Here is a 19,915-nt window from a genome sequence, read left to right on the forward strand (position 1 = left end):
GAGCACTGTGTTTTTACCCACTGCATGTTGTGCTCTTTAACCTGCGTGTTACAGAGCCAACCTCTGTTGGTTTGTGGGTCCAGGCAAGGAGCTGGATGACCCTAACCCTGCTCCGCAGCAGGCTGGGCTGTTCCCAGAGCTGGCGCTCGCCCCGTGGAGGATTAGCATCTGCAGGAACATGACGTGGCTCCCGTCTTGGGGTCCAGCATTGCCCACTAAAGTTGTATCTAGTTCCCTGGGGGCTCTGCGTACATACGCACGCGTCCCTGCGCTCTCTGGCTGGCAGAGGACCCCAGCTCAGAGTGGCCTGGATTTTGGGAGACAGAGATAAACAGCACTTTGCCCTCTCTGGAAATTCAGGCCGCCCTGATGGTTTCTCTGCTCCCACTGGCTGTACCATGAGGTGACACTCCTCTGTGCCTACCCCGGCCTCGGGGCAGGGGCAGCCGGCTCGGGGGGCCGGCAAGCTCCCTTTCACCGGCCGAGCGCGGTGCCTCTGCTCGGCTGCCCCCGTGGTGCTCTCGGGGCTGCGTGACAGCGCGCTCCGTACTGCCTTACTGCCACGCTGCTGTAGCTTCTTACTGCAGCCCAGCCTGACATGTTTACAGGAGAGGACTTGTGCCGCTGGCCTCTGGGACCCTGGGAAGGCCAAGGCTTCTCGGCTACCTCCCCGAGTCAGCGGGGAGGACACAGAGGGGACAGCAGGGCTGGGTAACGGGGGTGCCATGGCAGGCTTGCTGCTGCCCTTCTCCCAGGGCCAGGGAGGGAGGGGCCTGCTGACATGTTTACATGCCATTTGGGACCGGCACGCAGAGGGAAAGCCTGCCGGCCCCGGGTGCCAGGAACAGCTTGGGCTCCTCCATGCTGCCTATCTTTGCCTTCACGAACAATCTCGTTTACATGTTTCTCTCTGGCTGCGCAGCATCGGAGCTCTGGCCTGTGCCTTGGCCAGCGCCGTGTTACCCCCGGCAGGGTTATCCGGTGGGTACCCATGTCCTCACCCTGGTGGGTACCCACGTCCTGCCCCTGCCGTGCCATAGGGCCCGCTCCTCCGCCAGACGGGGCATGAGAGTGCTTTGTGTTGGTGCCAAACGGAGAGCAAGTGACAAGTGCCAAAAATGAAGAGCGCAGCGGAGCCGGTGGCTATCCCCGCACAGCTGGGCCGGTCAAGAAGCGCAGGAGTCAGTCTGTGGCTCGGTCCCTGATTGTAGTGCTGTGGCCTGGGCTCTGGGGAGCATCCTCCTTGGATTTAGGTTTGGGTTTGGTTGGTTGGGTTGGTTTTTTTTCCCCTCTCTCCATCTCCCGATTCTGTGGGCAGGGAGCGGGGAGATGCCCGCGCCCCCCCCTTCCCCCCCAGCTGTGTAAAAGTGTATCATGGAAGCGCCAGATTTGGAAATAAAAGTCTATAAAACGGTGCTGGCCTCTCTGCCGTCTCTCCCTGTGCGTGGGAACCATGGCTGGAGCTGCGGGCACAACGCTGGGGCTGGAGGTGATGCTGGGAGGGGGCTTGGGCAGGAGCTCGCAGCCAGCTCACCGTGGCCCCGGGGCAAGTTGACCTCAGGGTGATGGGGACCTTGGGTGCTGCCAGTTGCTTAAACTTGGCTGTATCCGTCCCCAGAGCTATGGTGAGGGCTGCAGTGGTGCCCAGTGGCACCATGGTGGCTGTGGTTAGCTGTGGAGCCCATGCGTGGCAGCAGCCGGCAGCCTGGGCGAGGCCAAGGGCAGCATGGCTGGGCTGTGGGGACAGAGAGGGAAATGGGAGAAGGAGGAGGAAGAGACCGAACGTGACCCCGGTGCTTTCAGTCCCTCCCTTTTCCGCAGCTGGAGGGGAGGGAGCAGGTGAGCAAAGGGCAGTATTGATCCATGGCACTCTGAGCAAGGGTCGCCACTGATGAGCGTAGACCCTCGGCCCCTCACGGCCTTCCTCCTTGGTGCTGGCCTGAGCCTGACCCAGCCCAGGGTGGCCCTTGAGCACTGGGGGTCAGGCTCACAGTGGCCCCTGGCTAGTTCTGGTGGTGCCGGATGGTCCTGTCCTGCAGCTCTTCCCGAGGCTGGCCAGGAAGGGCTGGGGTGGCCGAGGGGGAGCCATGGGCAGAGCAGCTGGGGCGTGGGTTGGGGGCTGGAGGCTGGGGCACAGGAAGCAGCGATAAGGAGGCAGTAGATGGCACCCGACGTTACCAGCTGCTGCCAAGAAGGAGCCCTGTGATGGCCTTTGCTTCCCTGCCAGGTGAGCGGATAAGCGATGGGGAGGCAGCGTGTGGGCGCCTGTGCCAGCACCGGTATGTTGCTACCGGGCCACAGTGGGACTGAGGGGCACGGGGGTGGGACAGCGCGGGGCCGGGGATGCAGCGGGGGCTGAGGGGTGTGGGCTCAGCCCCACTGCTGAAAGGCAGCCGAGGACTCCGCATGTGGCTGCTGTCGGACCCGGATCGTGTGAGCTGGGGTGGCCACAGGATGCTTCCCCCCAGGAACGAGTTTCTCTGACTACAGACCGCGTGGTCCTGGGTGTCACCACTCATGACAAACACCAGCCTCGTCCCACCACCCAGGGCACCCAGAGCTCCCCGGTGCCTACCCTGCCCACCGGCTTCACCCCGCAGCCTGGCACCAGTCAGCCCAGCCCACTGGTGCCGGCATCTCCACGGCCGCGTTCCCGCAGGTCTGGGCCAAGCGTGACTCAGAAATTCTCTGAAAACAGTGGAGGTACCAGATCGTGGTGGAGCCCAGGAAGGTGTGATGGGTTCAGCAGAGCTCCGATGCCTGCCGGGGACCTTTGGAACAAGATAACGGCTGGGTCCATGCACTGAGGTAAAGCAGGACAGTCTACGGGGCACAGCACACGCATTTCCAGCAGGTAAGCAGGGGCTGGAGCAGTGCCCCGGGGAGGTGACCACTGGCAGCCTTTGGCAGGAGGTTGGCACCAGGATTTGCCCAGTGGCGAGAAGACCCCTGCCCTGCACTGGGCAGGGGTGCTGGGGCGGTGGCACCCTGGGCACAGCTGTGGGCCAGCAGCTGAGACTGGCCAGGACAGTCCCCAGGATGGGATGGCCTTGGGGACAGCAATGACAGCCCATGGCCTGCCACAGCCAGGGTACCCAGGACAACAGGCCCTGGGGGAGCATGGTGGGTGCCACACAGCAGCGGGGCTGGGAAGCAGGCAGCTTCTCGGCAGGGCAGGAGGAAGGGCAGGAGGCAGGGAGCGGTGTCTCAAAGATCACGGGTAGTTATTAATAAGAGGAAACAGAGTGTGCGCCTGACGGGCGGCACCCGACCGGCTTGGGCACAGCAGGTAGGAGGGCTGGGGGCAAAGCGGGGACTCAGGGTGGCGCAGCCCTGGTCACCACACGAGTGGCTCACGGGTCTGGTCACAAGTGGATGAGCATCTCAGGACCGGTTGGGACTTCTAGCTGGGTGAGCCTGGTGGGACAATGGTACCTCGCAGCTTGAGCAAGGTCAGGCTGCAGATCTGTATGGAGATGTCTCGGTCCCACCATCCCGGCCCCACAAAGGAAGAGATCCCATCCCAGCCCCGCTCCTCCTTGCCCATGGGCTCAGCCCGCTCTGCAGCGCGGGGGGCTGGGGAGGGCGCTGGCGGAGAGATGGCGAGCCCGTGACGCTCGCTGGGGATTGACATTCCTGCTCCCCTCATGTGTAAAGGGACAAAGTCTGCAGACGGGGCTGTGGGGTGGCCGGGGCTTTGCTCGGTGGCTGTGGTAGCCCGCTGCCCTGGCTGCGCTGCGGTATGTGGAGGAGAAGGGTGGTTGCCATCGAGGGGGACTCTGCCTGGGCAGCCCCCACCTGTGAGCTCCGGTGAGGCAGATGGGGCTGGAGTGGGGGAGTGGGGCAGGAACAGGCGGTGCCGATTGCTGGAGCCCCGGCTCCCTCCCTGCCCACACGCCGGCTGCCTGACGCTCTCCGGTGTGAGCTGCTGCTGCTTCAGGACTCCCAAAACTCGGCTCACCCCTGGCCTCGGGGCCGATCCTGCGTGCCTGGCCGGGATCTGATGGCTCTGTGAGGCCAGCGGGGCTGCAGGAGGGGCTGCGGGGTGGGCAGGGTGCTGGGTGTCCCCGGCTGCGGGGACACAGCCGAGCCATCCCTTATCTCACCGCAGCGGGCCGGCACACGGGAGGGCTGGGTGGCCATGGCAGCAGAGATGGTGCTGAACCACCGAGAGCCCCACAAGGTGCTGAGCGAGGCTGATCTGGAGGAGGTGGCACAGCGGAAACCCCCTGCCAAGCCCTCGCTGCGCAGCTGTCTCCACAAGACCAGGTAGGACTGTGCCGGCCGGAGAGATGTGCCTAGACCCCGCCAGGCACCGTGCGCCCCAGCCCTGCTGCCACAGGGAGCCCAGCTCTGGCTGCCGCGGTGCCTGTGGCAGACACGGTGCAGACCCGGGGGTTGGTTCCTTCAAGCCCAAACAGCCTTGTCCCTGCTCTGTCCTCCTGCCTGGAGGGACACCTTGATCCCACAGCTGGAGCTGGGGGTCTGGTGGGACCCATTGCTTCCCATGGGGCCCCCCGCTGATGTCCCCAAGCCCTCATGCTTGTGGTCAGCCCTGGCTCCCTCTCCTTCCCTGCCAGATGCTCAGCCTCCACCGCCAAGTCCCTGCTGTTCCGGTTCCTGCCCTTCCTGAGCTGGCTGCCCCGCTACCCGATCAAGGACTGGCTCCTGGGGGACATTGCCTCAGGCTTCAGTGTGGGCATCATGCACCTGCCCCAGGGTGAGTTATGCCATGCCCAGGCCGCCAGGGGCTCCTCACAGGTCATGGAGCCAGGGCTTGGCCATCCATGATGTGTCTCCTTGCTCCACCATGTCCAGGGCTTGCCTACGCACTGCTGGCTGGCCTGCCACCTGTCACCGGTCTCTATTCCTCCTTTTATCCCGTCTTCCTCTACTTTTTCTTCGGGACGTCCAGGCACAACTCCGTGGGTGAGCTGAGGGACCACGTGCTCCCACAGGGATGGTGGGGAGGGAGTGAGGGTGAGGGGGTGAGCTTTCATCCATGGCCCAACATTGACATGTCAATGGGTGCGGGGTGGGGGAACCTTTCTTCCCTTTACCTACAAAGAAGGTGGTTGACCATACCAGAGCCCAAGCACACTGGGTGTGCTTTGAGCCTGGCCCAAGGGGACAGGTGCCCGTGGACCTGAGAGAGGTCCTGGTGCTGACCTTGGGCTCCCTGCCCAAACCCCACCTGTCCCCAGGCCCCTTTGCCGTCATCTCCGTCATGATTGGGAGCCTGACGGAGTCTCTGGTGCCCAGCGAGGACTTCCTGGAGCCTGTCAACGGCAGCAATATGACGGTCAATGAGGAAAGGAGGGACGCTGCCAGGGTGGAGCTGGTGGCCACCATCACTGTCTTGACAGGCATCTTCCAGGTAAAGGGGCCCCAGCCCAGCCTGGCAGGGAACCGGGGGGCTGTGGTGCCCCAGGGCCACAACCTGTGGGTCACTTCTGCCGCTTCTCCTTCCAGGTGGCCCTGGGCCTCCTGCAGTTTGGCTTTGTGGTGACCTACCTCTCGGAACCGCTGGTGCGTGGGTACACCACTGCTGCCTCCGTCCATGTCCTCATCTCCCAGCTCAAGAATGTCTTCGGGATCTCCCTGAACGAGCACTCGGGGCCGCTCTCGCTGTTGGCAGTGAGTGGGGGCTCACTGCTGCCCGGGTGCCTGGGTGCTCACCTGTGGGGCACATAGAGGCCCCTAAAAACCTGCCGGAGAGGCATCTGCTTTCCTGAGCCTGTTCCCTCCTCCTTTGTCCTCTAGACCTTCATTGAGATCTGCCAGAAGCTACCAAATACAAACTTGGGCACCCTGGTGACGGCCATCATTGCCATGGTGGTCATCTTCATTGTGAAAGAGCTCAACCACAAGTTTGCCGCCAAGCTGCCCATGCCCATCCCCATCGAGCTTATCACGGTACCCAGAGCTGCCCCAGCTCCCTGTGGGGATGCAGCCACGGATGGCCGTGTCCCCTCCAGAGTGGGGAGGGGTGGGATGGGGTGCCTTGGCGAGGGCAGCTCTAGGGCATGTGTCCCCTCCTCCTCCACCATGGTCCCTGCGCAGGAAGGCCCTGCCTCACTCCAGCCATCCTCCCCCAGATCATCATCTCCACCGGCATCTCCTACGGCGTCAACCTGAACGCCAAGTTTGGCATCTCCGTGGTGGGCAACATCCCCAGCGGGTGAGCAGTGCCGGGCCGTGAAGGTGGCTGAGCCGGGGCACCGCACTGCCCATGGGACCCCCCTTTTGAGCCCTGTCTCCCTGTCTTGGCTGTAGGTTGAAGCCGCCCGTGGTCCCTAACTTCAGCTACTTTGGGCAGGTGGTGGGCAATGCCTTCGCCATTGCCGTGGTGGGCTACGCCATCTGCATCTCCCTGGGCAAGATCTTTGCCTTGAAGCACGGCTACAAAGTGGACAGCAACCAGGTGATGCTCCGACGGGCAGGGCCCCTTCCCTGGGGGAAAACCAAGCGTGTATTTCTTGCAGTCAGGGGAAGGCATGGTGCTCCCCCTCCGCTGCTTTGTCCCCGCAGGAGCTGATTGCGCTGGGCTTCTGCAACTTCCTGGGTGGCTTCTTCCAATGTTTCGCCATCAGCTGCTCCATGTCTCGGAGCCTGGTACAGGAGAGCACAGGGGGGAACAGCCAGGTGGGTCTGGGCAGCGCTGCCTCCCTCTGCGGGGCTGGACTGGGGACAAGGAGCACAGCGAGTGGTGGGGGACTTACCCTTCGCCTCCCGCTCTCCTTCCCCCCAGGTAGCCGGTGTCATCGCATCCCTTGTCATCCTGGTGACCATCCTGAAGATCGGAGAGCTCTTCCGGGACCTGCCCAAGGTACATCTGGTCCCACAGCCTCCGTGCCACGTCTCACCCCCGTGCCTGTCCCATGGCAAGGTGGTGTGGCTATGGTCCCCATAGCTGCAGGGACTTCCCTCCTAGGCCATCTTGTCTGCCATCATCATCATCAACCTCCACGGTATGTTCAAGCAGTTTAAAGATATCCGCATGCTCTGGAAGTCCAACCGAGTGGACCTGGTAAGGTGCCGACCAGCCACGGGGCTTTGCTCTTGTCCCTGGAGGGGGTTTCTCCACCCTCCCTGAGGCTTGTAGATGCCAGCGGGGAGGCCATGCTGCAGCTGACAGTGTCCCCCCTCCAGATGGTCTGGGTTGTGACATTCCTGGCCACCCTCTTGCTGAACTTGGACATTGGCCTGGGGGCCTCGGTGGCCTTCGGGCTGCTCACCGTCATCTTCCGCACCCAGCTGTGAGTATGGCAGAGCTGGGGCCGGTGCCATGTCCTGAGGGCAGGAGAAGCCCATGGTGACCTCAGCCCCTTGCTCTGCTCCCCACAGCCCCCACTACTCCATCATGGGACGCATCTCCGACACCGAAGTCTACAGAGACATGGCTGACTACCAGATGGTAACAGCACCAGGGGGTGGGAGAAGAGCTGCCTGCAGCTGGGGAGGGGGGCGTCTCAAAGCATCCCGGGGGGCTGTTTGCTGGGGAAAGAAGCAGGGGGCATTTTAGGGGAGGGAGGGAAGGGGAGCAGGGGGCTCCATCCCAGGGGTAGCACCCTCCCCGTCTGCCCCCAGGCACAGGAGATCCCTGGTGTGAAGATCTTCCGCTCCTCCTCCACCCTCTATTTTGCCAACGTGGAGCTGTACGCTGAGGCCCTGAAGAAGAAGGTAGGATTGCCGCCAGACCCCCTGGTACTCCCTGTGCCCCCGCCGGCCGGCACCAGGGTGGCGGTGTGGTGCCTGGGGACACAGTGCTGCATTGGTGTGCAGAGCGGCATCAACGTTGACCGCCTGATCAAGAAGAAGAAGAAGGCCCTCAAGAAGCTGAAGAAACAGCAGAAGAAAGCAGAGAAGGAGAAGGCAAAGAGGAAAAAGGTGCCTCCCGGCTCCAGCGGACCACCCCGGTGTCGCCTTGCACCGTCTCCCTGCCTGGCCCTGGCCCTCCCAATCATGCCTTTGCCGGGCTCGGTGGCATGTGGGGCTCACGGTTCATTCTGAGGCCACTGGGTTAGGAGAGGCACTGGGACAGATCTGGGCCACGGTGTCACACCCAAGGTCAGTGGGGAAAGCCGGGCCGTTAATGATTAGGCAGTGGAGCCAGTAAGTCATTAGCCACTTGGTGAGTTAATCAGAATTAAGAGCGGGAGCAAAGGCTGATCTGGCGCCAGCTAATGAGTCCGGCTCTGTAGAGGGTCAGTGGGGAGAGGGATCTGTCTCGAGGCATCCGGAAAGAGCCCAAAAGTGGGTGAAGGTGCGAGGGAGGCACCCACGCCCAGGGCCACCCACTGCCCGTGCCCTGGTGCAGCCAAAGAGCCTCGCCAGGCCCCACTGCGCTATAGGGCAGGGCGAGTCCGAGGAGGACGCTGCCCAGCCAGGGGTGCCGCCAGCCCCCGTGCAGCGAGGCCGCGTCTCCTCCCCTCCCCCAGGACGCAGAGGACGGGCTTAATGGTCCGGGAGTGTCGGTGATCGTGCTGAGCGGGGCAGAGGGCAGTGCACCCCCCGAGCCCACCCTGCGCACCCTGGGGCTGCCCCAGCCCCACTTCCACACCGTCATCTTGGACTTCAGCGCTGTCAGCTTTGTGGACACTGTCTCTGTCAAGATCCTGAAGAACGTAAGGGGCTGGGGGAGCAGACGGGCCAGCAACCTTCCCAGGGGCGTCCCAGGGGGTGGCCTGATGGCTGCTGCCTGTCCCTCTTCCCGGTTGAAACGCGTTTACTGCTATTTGCAGATCTTCAGGGATTTCCGTGAGATAGAAGTGGACGTCTTCATTGCCTGCTGCTCGGGTGAGGTGGCCCTGCAGAACCATCAGCCCTTGCTGGGCATGCCCACCCATTCGGGACGCAGCTGCTGGCCTGGGGCTCTGCTGCCCTCCATGGTGTCCCCATCCCCTGGGTTTCCCCAGGGGACAGGTGCTGCAGGTTGTCCCAGGGATCCAGTCTGAGCCCCGCAGCCCCTGGCGAGGCAGCTGGATCCCTGATTGATGACCTCCGTGCCCCTGCAGCGCAGGGAGAGGGAGGCTGCTCGGGGTTGGGGGGGTTGGTGGGTTCAGCAGGGTGCCGTAGCTTCGGATGTTTCTCCCTCCACACAGTCTCTGTCCTCGCCCAGCTGGAGCGGGGCAACTTCTTCAGCTCGACCATTACCAAGCACTGCTTCTTCCCCTCCGTGCATGATGCTGTGCTCCACATCACCGGGGAGCAGCGCCAGGCCTCGGTAAGCACCCAGCCTCCCTGTCCCCATCACTGTGACGGAGGTGGGGGGGCAGCCAAGCCCACCCCCTCCCTGTCTGTCCCCGTTAGGCGGACCACAGCACCAGGATGTAGCCCTGCGAGAGGAAGACGTCTCCCCGAGGAGCCGGGCGGATGAAGGGGCCTTTGCCACCCCGACGGCACCAACTCACCCACCCTGGGGCCCGGGGGCCTTGTACCCCCACCAGCCCCTCTGGACTTTTGAGGGCTGGGGCCCTGCCCTGGCCGTGAGCTCCCGCTGTGACGGAGCTGCCCCAGCCCATCAGGCCGAGGTGCCCGCCGGGAGCCCCCGCACAGCCCCGCCACGGGCCTGTCCCACCGGGCTGGGCCCGGGTTCGGAGGGGCAGCGGAAGGACCCCGGGACCTGGCCAGCGCAGTTGGCGTCGCGGATAAAAATCATGTAGCTTTTTCTCAGGTTTCGTTTTAACGCACTTTCCTCAATAAAGGTGACCTCAGGCTGGGCGGCCTGGCTGCACCCCGGTGCTTGTGGGCACTGCCTGGCGGGGCCCAGGCCCGGGCCTGGCCCTCCCTGCGGGCAAGCTGGCCCGCCACCCCCTTCCCTCTGGCCCTTTTCTGCCACTTTTCCCCCTCCGACCCGCTCCGGGTCCGTCGGGCTGCGGCCGAGGGACCGGTACGGGCCGGTACCCACTCCGGTCCCGGCCTCACCCGCCGCCGCGCCCTCCCGCCACCAGCGGGCGCCGTTGCGCACCCCCCACATCCCGGTTTGCGCATGCGCCGCCCTCAGCCCGCCCTCCCCTCCTACGCATGCGCATCGCAGGCACCGCCCCGGCCTCGTGCGCATGCGCATCCCCGCCCCCCGAGCCCCGCCCTCCTGCGCAGGCGCGGCGCGGCCCCGTCGGTCGGCGGCGGCGGAGACAAGATGGCGGCTTCCTCTGTGTGCCGGGCGGGTTGTGCGGCCGGGCGGGCGTTGCTGCGGGGCCCTCGCCCCTCCGTGAGTCACCGCAGCGGCGGCAAGCGGCGAGGCGGGTCGGCGGGAGGCCGGCGAGGGGGAAGGGAGGCTCTGCGGTGCGGTGGGGCTGCCGGGCCCAGCAGGCCGGCCGGCTGGGAAGGTCACGGGGACGCGGCGGCCTGTGCGGGGCGGGCGGCGGTCGCCATGGAAACCTCCTGCCTCCGGAGGGGGGCCGGGCCCGGCGGGGGGCAGCGGTGGCCTTCACCCTTTGCGGGTGTTGTTGGGGGCCTGCTGTCGGCTCCTCTCCTCCTCCCCGGTACTGGTTTTTAACTAATTCATGGGACTCTTCGCTGGGGTTTTCGACCTGCTTGAAATCTCTGGTACTGCTGAGCGTTTCCAGCTCTCCGGTTAACGAGCGGTGTGCAGCAGGAACTCCCCCATATAAACGTGAAAGAGCTTGTCTGGTCTAGCTTTGGTCAGCCGTGTGCCCGGCAGTCTGTGTTCTGGAGGTCAGCCCTGCAAGAGGGAAGCTGCTGTTTAGTGGTGATGGTAGCGTTTATTTCTTTTTTTTAGGCAGCTTTATTGACTTTGACAAGGAACCGAGGTGCTGCCACGTATGCCCAGACACTCCAAAATATCCCTGAGACCCAAGTCACCACCCTGGACAATGGTCTCCGTGTAGCTTCAGAGGAGTCCAATCAGCCAACATGTACGGTAAGTTTAATGTAGGTTAAGGGCTTACTTGAAATGATCTCAGCCTTACCTAGTCTGTAGCATGTCTTCCAAAAGTGACAAACCTCTATTTGAACTGAAGTTTTTGACAGGGACCCTACCACTTCTCTTTATTAACTCGTGTGATTAATGCAGCAGTAGAAAGCGTCTCCTGGCTTGTATAAGCCTGTAGTCAAGCTTTCATGCTCTACAAGTTTTCTCAGCCTTAATGTTTTTGTGTAAGCAGTAAGTGACCAGTAGTAGTCATATCTCTGGCAAAAGTAGGGTTTGGCAAAGCTGCTAGATAAAAAGCCAGGTGTGTGGGAAACAGCGTCTGGTGCTTGTTCTTATTTTGGTGCTACTAGTGCATTGTCTGTGGAGGATACTTCTTGTCCCTGCTGTTAAATTTGTGGCATGAGGCTTGATTATGTTGTTTTCTTTTCTAATATGCGTAGTTGATGCTTTTGCCGTTAGGTGGGTGTGTGGATCGGGGTGGGGAGCCGCTATGAAGATGAGAAGAACAATGGAGCTGGTTACTTCCTGGAACACCTGGCCTTTAAGGTAAGGAGGTATGCTAGGTCTGGCACAGGACTGCACGGAGAGCTGTTCTGAGTATTCGCTTATATATTGTGCTCTCGCTTCGGAGGCTATAGCTGTTGAGAGAGTGTAAATCAGGCCATCTGAATCCCAGATACTTTGCACATAGTATAAAAATAAACTTCAAAAGGCACCTAGCCTATATGGTGCTCTTTGCATATGCGGCAACTTGCAAACGTGCACGAATTAAGGCGACTCTTATTTACTAGTTGGTATTTCCCCTCTTAAAGGAAAAAAACGTTGTAAGTAACAAGCGAGACTGAGTATCCAACGCTCTGGTTCCAATCCCTGACTATCCTAGCCACTGCGTAGCGCACATATGTGATTATGTTATGAAGCGTGTTTCTTCAGGTTAGCAAGCAGAGCTCAAAGCATCATTTACTGTAGCCATTTATTTTTCTTTGGTTTTCTTAGAGGACCACCAAAGTTTAGAGCCTACAGCTATTACTTTTCTAATAATGTAAGTGCCTGCTGAACAGCCCTAGGGCAGAAAGTATCTGAGCCTGGGACTTGCTGACTCGAGTCCAGCCTGTGCCATCATAGGCAACTGCGGCATGTGGCTTGCTCCTTAAGAGAAGAGTTCTGTATTAAAAGTAGTTTTCTGCTCCAATTCTGGCTTTTTCTGAATATTGCTATGGGGATAGCTAGAAACCTGCTTATTTTTGGTTTAGGTTTGTTCTTGGTTTACGTCCGCTGATGTCACTTCAGCCACTGTTGTCTCTTAGTGTAGATCATCTCCTTTCCTGCTGGGTTTTTGCTGGTCTTTCAAAATACACTTCAGCCATCCTTTAGCTAGAGTAAATAAGCCAAGTTTTAAATCTTTTGCTTTCTGCACGTGCTCTTGGCTTTTATGAATCATGTGACAGGTTTTATTGTTTCAGGTCTTTATTGTTCTTTTCCTTGCTTTAGCTCTACCTGAGAGGGAAATCTGTTAATTTCATGATTGTGTTTACCTGTTTTCTTTTAGGGCACAAAGAAGCGTCCTTGCGCTGCCTTTGAGAAGGAGGTGGAGAGTATGGGCGCTCACCTGAACGGGTACACCTCGCGTGAGCAGACTGCCTATTACATAAAAGCCTTGTCCAAGGACATGCCCAAAGGTAGGATAGCCAGTGGGCAAAGTCTCGTTCGGAGCTTAAGGATGAAGCAAGTATGTGTGCTTGTGTTTCTCTCCCACCAGCATCCTTTCTAACAACAGACCAGGGAATGAAGTTGTAGCTGAGCAGTAAATTGGAGGTTCTAGTTGGTAGTTGAAGAGAGCACTACCATGACGTGGTGTTTCAAGGCTGCAAGTTCACGTGTTTCTAAAACCAGTTTTGCAGAGATCTTGTTATCAGGCTGCACTATATTGACAGGAGGGGATTCAGTAGTCTGTGGTTGTTTTATCGAGCTGGGAAACTGAGGTCAGCGACAGCTACTGCGTCAGAGCGCTCAGTGCAGCTCTTGTGGGTGTTGCTTGTGCTCTGTACTACCATGTGCGGACTCTTCTTTGGGTCAGTTTTATCCAGAGATGGTGATTTGAGTCAGAGCTGCGGGCCCTACTGTAGATGCGGGCTACGCTGTAGATGTTGCAAGCTCCCTGTAAGGATTCAGCATGTTTCTGCAGCAATACCCTGCTGCTGGTGTGCTTCACCCTCTGCAGTTGTTGCCTGCTTTCCGCTGGCAGTGATGCTTTGCAAGCTGACTTGGTGACTTCATGCTAAAACAGCATTGTTTGTCTCTCTCTGATGCTCTGGGAATGGGTAGTACTCGTCTCTGTTATGTTACATCTGCTCCCCAGTGTGGTTTGTTGCTCAATCCTCTTGTGGTACCCCTGCTGCCTGTATGTCTTTTCTCCTGTCAGCAGCAGTGGGTAGCAGTCAGGCAATGGGATTGCTAATGTAGGAAATATGTTGCAGTTGTAGAGCTTCTGGCTGACATCGTGCAGAACTGTGCGCTGGAGGATTCTCAGATTGAGAAGGAACGTGGCGTCATCCTTCAGGAGATGAAAGAAATCGACAGCAACTTGACGGATGTTACCTTTGATTACCTTCATGCCACTGCTTTCCAGGGAACTCCGCTGTCCCGCACTGTCGAGGGGACCACAGAAAACATCAAGTGAGCAACAGGCTGGATGCAGTGCACAGCCCGTGGGTTCAGTCCTTGGGGTGCATGGCTGCCGCTTCTCGGTAGCGGTGACTGCACGAGGAAACCAGTCTGTACACAGGGGTGATCTGTGCCCACAGGCTTCTTGTTGTGTCTCGACTCTGTTTTCCCCGTTGGTGCTGGTGAAAGTGTAATGCTGCACGTTCTTCTCTAGAATCTCTCTCACTTAAGATGTGAGGTTGGTAGGGCCGGCTTGAACCTTCTCCCACACCTGTCAGTTCGACACTGTTAGAGAAATTAAGAGCCAGTGGTGCTCATTTAAGCAGTGGCCTTGACTGTACATACCTGTTAGGATACTGGTAGCTCAGTGACCAGGGTCAGTATTCTATTCTGTACTGAAGTTTATCCTTAACTCTCCACCGGTTTCTTGGCTGCTGGTTTCTGTTCTCTATGTTCTGGAATTAGAGCACAGCAAAAGCACAGACAGCGTAGCCTTCCTTCTAAAAAGTATTGTTACCCTACAACTAAGAGAATCAACAACATCACTGCTGTCTCTGCACTGTGAATTTGCTTTTCCTAAGCCTCTTGTCTCTCTAAATACTGATACACTAGGACTGTCTGTTTTATTCTAGGCATCTGACTCGAGCGGATCTAGCTTCGTATGTTGATACTCACTTCAAGGCACCTCGTATGGTCCTGGCAGCTGCTGGAGGTAAGTTCTAGATCCTTGTGATTCTGGGAAGCCTGGGTATTTTCAAGCTAGTGATCAAACCCCTGTAACGCATCTCTGGTGCAAAATCAGATTATTTTGTTTAAGCTGTTTAAGACTGCAAATCTGTCTCTCTCCCATTGCCAGGTATTTCCCACAAAGAGCTGGTGGATGCAGCTAGGCAACACTTCAGTGGAGTGCCATTTACATACAAAGACGATGCTGTGCCTGTCCTCCCGCGCTGTCGCTTCACAGGGAGTGAGGTAAAGTTGTTTTGATCCTGAACAAAACAAGCAGCTGTAGCCAAACTGTTGAGTGAATGTGAAACCAGCTGCAGCTGCCTCTGAGAGGAAAAATCTGTGTATCTCAGAGAAGCTGATGAGACAGCATCTTGATAATGCCCCTGTGTTCTGTTCTTGGGGCTTGTTGCCCCAACACATTGTGTTTTAGATAGGCCCAAATCCATTAGGAATATGAGGCTGTCGCTCACGTCATCTGCCGGAAATACTGTATCAGAGCAGCTGGTTTGTGCTCCATAGTGCCTGGGACTCTGTCATTTCACTGGGATAATATCAAGTCCTCCAGTTTGTCAGCCTTGCGTTGCAGCAGGCTGCAGACAAAGCCTCAGTGCTCATCCAGTTCTCCCCTGCTCCTTGATGATTTTCTAGATCCGTGCCAGAGATGATGCTCTCCCTGTTGCCCATATTGCTCTTGCCGTGGAGGGGCCAGGATGGGCTGATCCAGACAACGTTGTCCTCAATGTGGCTAATGCTATCATTGGACGCTACGACCGCACGTTTGGAGGTGGTAAGGTAAGAGGCTTGTGACTGTGATAGAGCCTGGAGCCTTTTAATACGAAATGTTAGGGAGACCGTGGGTGATTGTGCTTTATGGAAGACTGTTATGGTTAGCTTCCAGCTGTGAAGTGGCTAGGACTCTGGAAAGTAGGATAGAAGTGCGATGAAGGCTAATCAAGATGATGCTGGGAGATGAACTGAGACTTCTCTGCTGGGTTTGGAAGAGGTTTAGCTGGTGAATTCTCAGCAGCTTATTCTCACCCTCACAAACTGACCAGTCGGTGGGGGCGGTGGTGGAAGCAGGACCGAGTCGTCTATAGTCTTATGATGCAAGCTTGCCTTACAACTAGAAAGCAGGTGGAACTTGTTAAAAACCCCAACGTTACATCCATTCTTGTCTGAAATCTGTCTGGCCTGCATAGCTGTGCTAACCCCTGTTACGGGGAGACTTTGCACTTCCCATTTTCTCCCACTCCTGTGGTGGTATGCATACCAGCTCCTCATCTGCGGCTGGGAAAGGAAATGCCTGTGCTGGATGGACTCTTAGGCCATTGTCTGTGGCTTTTCCACCAGCAAATCTCATCTGTTGACCACATGAAGGGCCTAAATTAAGCTCTTCTTCAGCAAACTGTTCCGCTCCGTCTTGTCTGTGGTCTTTGTGAACACAGCTCAGTTGGAAAGAATTTGAGTTGTGAGGAAGCTGTAAGACTGAAATGGCTGACGGTATCTCCTTATTTACAGAATCAGTCCAGCAGGCTGGCTACGCTTGCTGTGGAGCATAATCTCTGCCACAGTTTCCAGACTTTCAACACCTCTTACTCTGATACCGGCCTCTTCGGTTTCCATTTTGTTTCTGATCCTCTGTCCATAGATGATATGCTGTATTGTGCTCAGGGGGAGTGGTAAGTATAACTTTGGCAAAAGTTCCTGTTTAAAATCTGACCCTCTTGTGGGATACTGAGCTGATGGGGAGCGTATTAGGTTCTTCAGAGAGCTGTGTCTCTTTATGAACTTCTTAGTAGCTTGCTTTCTGGTTAAGTGATCCTTTAAGTGGTTTCTGCAAATGTTTTGAGGAGCTATTTTAGTCCCTTAGGGCTTTTCAGGTCTTTCATTCATGCTTCCAAGTATTAGCACTGAGGCTTTGGGGTTTTTTTATATACAAGTGAGATTGTTCCTTAGAGACAAGGCTTTACCAGGTAAGAGACGTACCGTCGTTGTTATGTTAAGCTTGAGCGAAGCCGTCAGAGTTCCTGCCTTTCAGACTGTTGCGTTGTGGCTGATAAATGCCCTGCTGCTGGAGTCACGCCAGTGTTTGTGGGCCTTCTGTCTATACATCTTATTGTATACATGCATATCCCACTAATGGTTCGAGGACACATCTGAGATTCAGAGCCGAGCCATGCTGTGTATGGAGCAGATGGAGTTAGCCCTTGCCTCAGAGACATTGCAGTTGGCAGGGGAGGAAGGGATTTAGCAGCTGGAGACCAAACAGACTCTGTGGAAATGCCTTGTTCTTTCAGCATCAGTTTCCATAGCAGCTTGCCGTGCTTGGGAATGGCTGACAAGCTTTCCTTCTCTTGTGATAGCGTACTGCAGACCACTGATGGGCAAGCTAGAGCCAGCACCAGGGCTGTTTAGGCCTTTGTGAGTGTAAGTCAGCGTGTAACCTGCTGGCTGATGTCCCCTGCCTGTAAGCTTGAGCTCTTACCTCCTGCTGTTCGGTGCTCCCCAGTTCTTAGCCACTCTGTGGTGATCAAGAGTGAATCTCGAGCCTGCAAGACAAGTGATGGTGATAATAGCTTATTTCTGCAGAGGCTTGGGAAAGGGAGGAATTCACTTTCTGTCTGAGCAGACAAACATCTTTAAGAGCTTTAGTGGTCTTTCCGTCTCCTCTCCAGGATGCGTCTGTGCACTAGTACCACAGAGTCAGAAGTGAAGAGAGCCAAGAACTATCTCCGAAATGCCATGGTGGCTCAACTGGATGGTATGTTCTGGTGTATGGATTGACCGCTGTGCAGCTTTCAGAGGGGTTACCCTTTATGTCTCTCCTGGGGAGCAGGAGCTCTCCTAGACATAGCAGTACTGCTGGCAGGCACTGGGCAAAGTTTCCTTTCCCCTGCTCTGCATTCCTGCTGCCGTGTTGTCAAAGCAGCTGACCCCAGCCTGCTGCGCTCCAGGCTAGCTCTGACTCTGTAAACTTCTAGTCGTTTTGTTGCTGAGAGTGAATAATGTGCTGCCTGGTGAAGTTAGAATCGAGACCCTCAAACTGGTCTGCCTTGGCTGTAACGCTTTGGGAGACTGGTGAAGCAGTCTTTGTATTGCTTAACTCCTGACAGAGCTGCGTAGAGTGATAACTATGACTGGTACTTCATCAGAAGCCGGTTTAATGGCAAGAGTTTCTTCTGTCTGCGTTGACTGATGATCAGGCTGTGCAATTCTGGAAGGCTTTCATCTATGCTGACCACATGGTATCTTCAACATCTAGGTACTACCCCAGTGTGTGAGAATATCGGAAGCCATCTCTTAAACTATGGGCGCCGTATCCCTCTGGAGGAATGGGATGCCAGGATTGCTGTAGGTATCCTTTTGTTTTGGTTGGGGTACCTAAGTGTGGTTGGTGTCAGCATTTTCTGGCCGTAGTTTGCTGCAGTAATGTGAAGCTTACTTATCCCTTAGTCAAGCTGCCTGGAGTCCAGGCGGTCAGCTCACTGACACTGATATAAAGATGTCAGAATCTCTGGCATAGACTCAATGTGTCCTGTGTCCCTGTGGCTGGATTTAGTCCATCCTGGAAAGAGGGCATTTGCCCGTGTTAAGCAGCACAACTTGAAATTCCCTTAACGGTTTCCCTGGAGATGACCAGCATCTAGTTTGTGTAATTCCGCAGCCACTGTATCCCTTGGAAGGCTTATCCCTTGGACTGCCATGTCTTCTGTACCCTCAGAAGAATGTGTTGTGTAGAAAGTTAGCCATCCTTGCAGATGAGAGCTGGACAGTTGGTGCAGATGGCCCTCAAGGGTCTGACAGTATCTCTTTAATGATCTTGATATCTAATGGCAACAGTAACTTCCAACTTTGAGAAATACAGGTCTGCTAGAAGGGTCATTAATTGCTTGTTTGATATTTATTAGGCCGTTGATGCAAGAATGGTGAGAGAAGTCTGCAGTAAATACATTTATGACAAATGCCCGGCAGTTGCAGCAGTTGGTAAGTCGTACACGGCAATTAGTACACGGTAGCTCAGAAAACAGGAAGAGGTCAAAAGCTGCGTGGAGGTGAGCTGTAGGCATTTTTTGTGTGTCTCTTCTGGCCTCTTAACCACTCTGGTTCTTTGCTGGTGTCCTCCTACCGCTGCACGTTAGATGTGCTGAGGCACACTTGCCAGGAGTTCGAACCTGCAGGTGATGGAGGCGCAGTGGCAGCGAGCTGCTGGCTGTCCTCCCGCCTCTATGCTTGCTGTGGAGCTGTGACTAAGACTGGGAGTCCCATCGCTGGGTGCAGGCCCAGCGGCATCTGCCAGGTGTCCTTACCCTGGGGTCATGGTGGTTTATATAAGGGAAGTGAAGGGACCTGATTCTCTTGCGCTGCTCTGGCATGTCTGTCTGGCCAAGGACAAATTCCTCTCAGAAAACCTGCCTGAGCAGCTCAGCTCCGCTCTGCTGCCTCCTTCCTGTGTGTTGTGGATTCCCCTCCTCCATGCAGCTGTTTCCTCTGGCCTTCAAAGCAGAGCAGCTTGGAAAAGGGAGAGGGTTTTTGAGCAGGAAGTTGGCATGAACTAGACAAAATCTCAGTGACTTGATGGCTCTCTGTATTTCATACCTGTGTGTGGAGCTTTACTGAGAATTGTGGAGCAGCATGAGAAAACTTATTCTGAGGAAACAAGTAACAATTTCTCTGTCAGGAGATGGTATCTGCTGGTTTTCCTGATGGAGGTTTGAGCTGTAGTTGCCTGGTTTTGTGCATAGCCGCTCTGTATTGTGAGCGCAGCCTGCTCTGCCGCCATCTGCTTTAAGACCATGTGAATCTGCACAGGGATTTTAACTACGTCTCCAGTAACTGACTCTTGTTCTGTTCACTCAGGTCCCATTGAACAGCTCTTGGATTACAACCGTATCCGCAGTGCCATGTACTGGATCCGCTTCTAGGACGTGTCCCTGCAGGTTGGAAATAATGAAGCTGTGGACTGTGACAGGTTCCTCCTGGCTCTTAATGTCTTGTGCACCAGGGGCAAGATGAGTCCCATCAAAATGGCCGTCTTCTCGATGTTAAATGTATAAAAATAAAAATAAATATATCCTACGTGGAGTTGGTTCTGCTGGGAGTCAGCCGTGTCTTGCTGGGTTGTGTGCGTGTAGACATCTTGCCAAATTGGTGAGGTATTGGATCAGTCAGCCTTGATTTGTCAGGGCTTATGCTAGAAACTTGTCTGTGTGTCTGTCTGCAGCCCCGCCTCCTCTGTCCTGAGCTAGCAGTGTCCTGATTCAGAGGTCTTGTCTTTAGGCTGGTTGAAGGAAGTCTTTCCGCTGGTACAAGGCTGCCAGGGTAGCTCTAGCTATTTCCACTGTGCCCTTCTGTGCGTGCAGCAGCATGGTCAAACTCAGGCTGTCGCGCTGCTGTTTGTACAGATGTAAGAGCAAAGAGCCCTCGGCTGAGGGGAACCTTTGTGCTCTCCTGCTCATCAAGGAGATCAAAATGTATCTGTGGAAAGGTGGTCTGCTTCCTGTCCCTGGGCTGTGGCGTTAGTGTTTCTGGCTTGGCTGTTTGTGACTCTGGTGTCGGAGCGACTGCCTCTGCGGAGGGGCAGTTTGTGCAACCCCTCTCTCCCTAGCCAGTTACAGGCAAGACTGG

At 56.6% G+C, this 19,915-nt stretch overlaps 2 protein-coding genes across 2 annotated transcripts; both read left to right on the forward strand.

The window, feature by feature from the left end:
• Nucleotides 1-4,141: 4,141 nt before the first annotated feature.
• On the forward strand, nucleotides 4,142-9,683 carry SLC26A6 (solute carrier family 26 member 6). Its single transcript, XM_054215892.1, has 19 exons — nucleotides 4,142-4,269; nucleotides 4,581-4,720; nucleotides 4,819-4,929; nucleotides 5,205-5,377; nucleotides 5,473-5,637; nucleotides 5,764-5,916; nucleotides 6,099-6,181; nucleotides 6,277-6,424; nucleotides 6,532-6,645; nucleotides 6,752-6,829; nucleotides 6,935-7,030; nucleotides 7,153-7,259; nucleotides 7,348-7,417; nucleotides 7,591-7,683; nucleotides 7,786-7,890; nucleotides 8,442-8,627; nucleotides 8,745-8,799; nucleotides 9,105-9,226; nucleotides 9,313-9,683. The coding sequence occupies exons 1-19, from the start codon at nucleotides 4,142-4,144 to the stop codon at nucleotides 9,334-9,336; spliced, it is 2,151 nt and encodes a 716-aa protein (XP_054071867.1). The 3' UTR covers nucleotides 9,337-9,683.
• A 375-nt stretch (nucleotides 9,684-10,058) lies between these two features.
• LOC128915510 (cytochrome b-c1 complex subunit 1, mitochondrial) lies at nucleotides 10,059-19,366 on the forward strand. The gene is made up of 13 exons (XM_054215893.1): nucleotides 10,059-10,213; nucleotides 10,745-10,885; nucleotides 11,357-11,443; nucleotides 12,447-12,576; nucleotides 13,375-13,573; nucleotides 14,194-14,273; nucleotides 14,418-14,533; nucleotides 14,939-15,082; nucleotides 15,809-15,969; nucleotides 16,966-17,051; nucleotides 17,553-17,641; nucleotides 18,199-18,274; nucleotides 19,148-19,366. Exons 1-13 carry the CDS (start codon nucleotides 10,142-10,144, stop codon nucleotides 19,210-19,212), a joined length of 1,446 nt encoding a protein of 481 aa, XP_054071868.1. The 5' UTR covers nucleotides 10,059-10,141; the 3' UTR covers nucleotides 19,213-19,366.
• The last annotated feature ends 549 nt before the right edge of the window (nucleotides 19,367-19,915 follow it).

This window comes from Rissa tridactyla, chromosome 10 (genome assembly GCF_028500815.1).
Source record: "Rissa tridactyla isolate bRisTri1 chromosome 10, bRisTri1.patW.cur.20221130, whole genome shotgun sequence".
Lineage (NCBI taxonomy): Eukaryota > Metazoa > Chordata > Aves > Charadriiformes > Laridae > Rissa > Rissa tridactyla.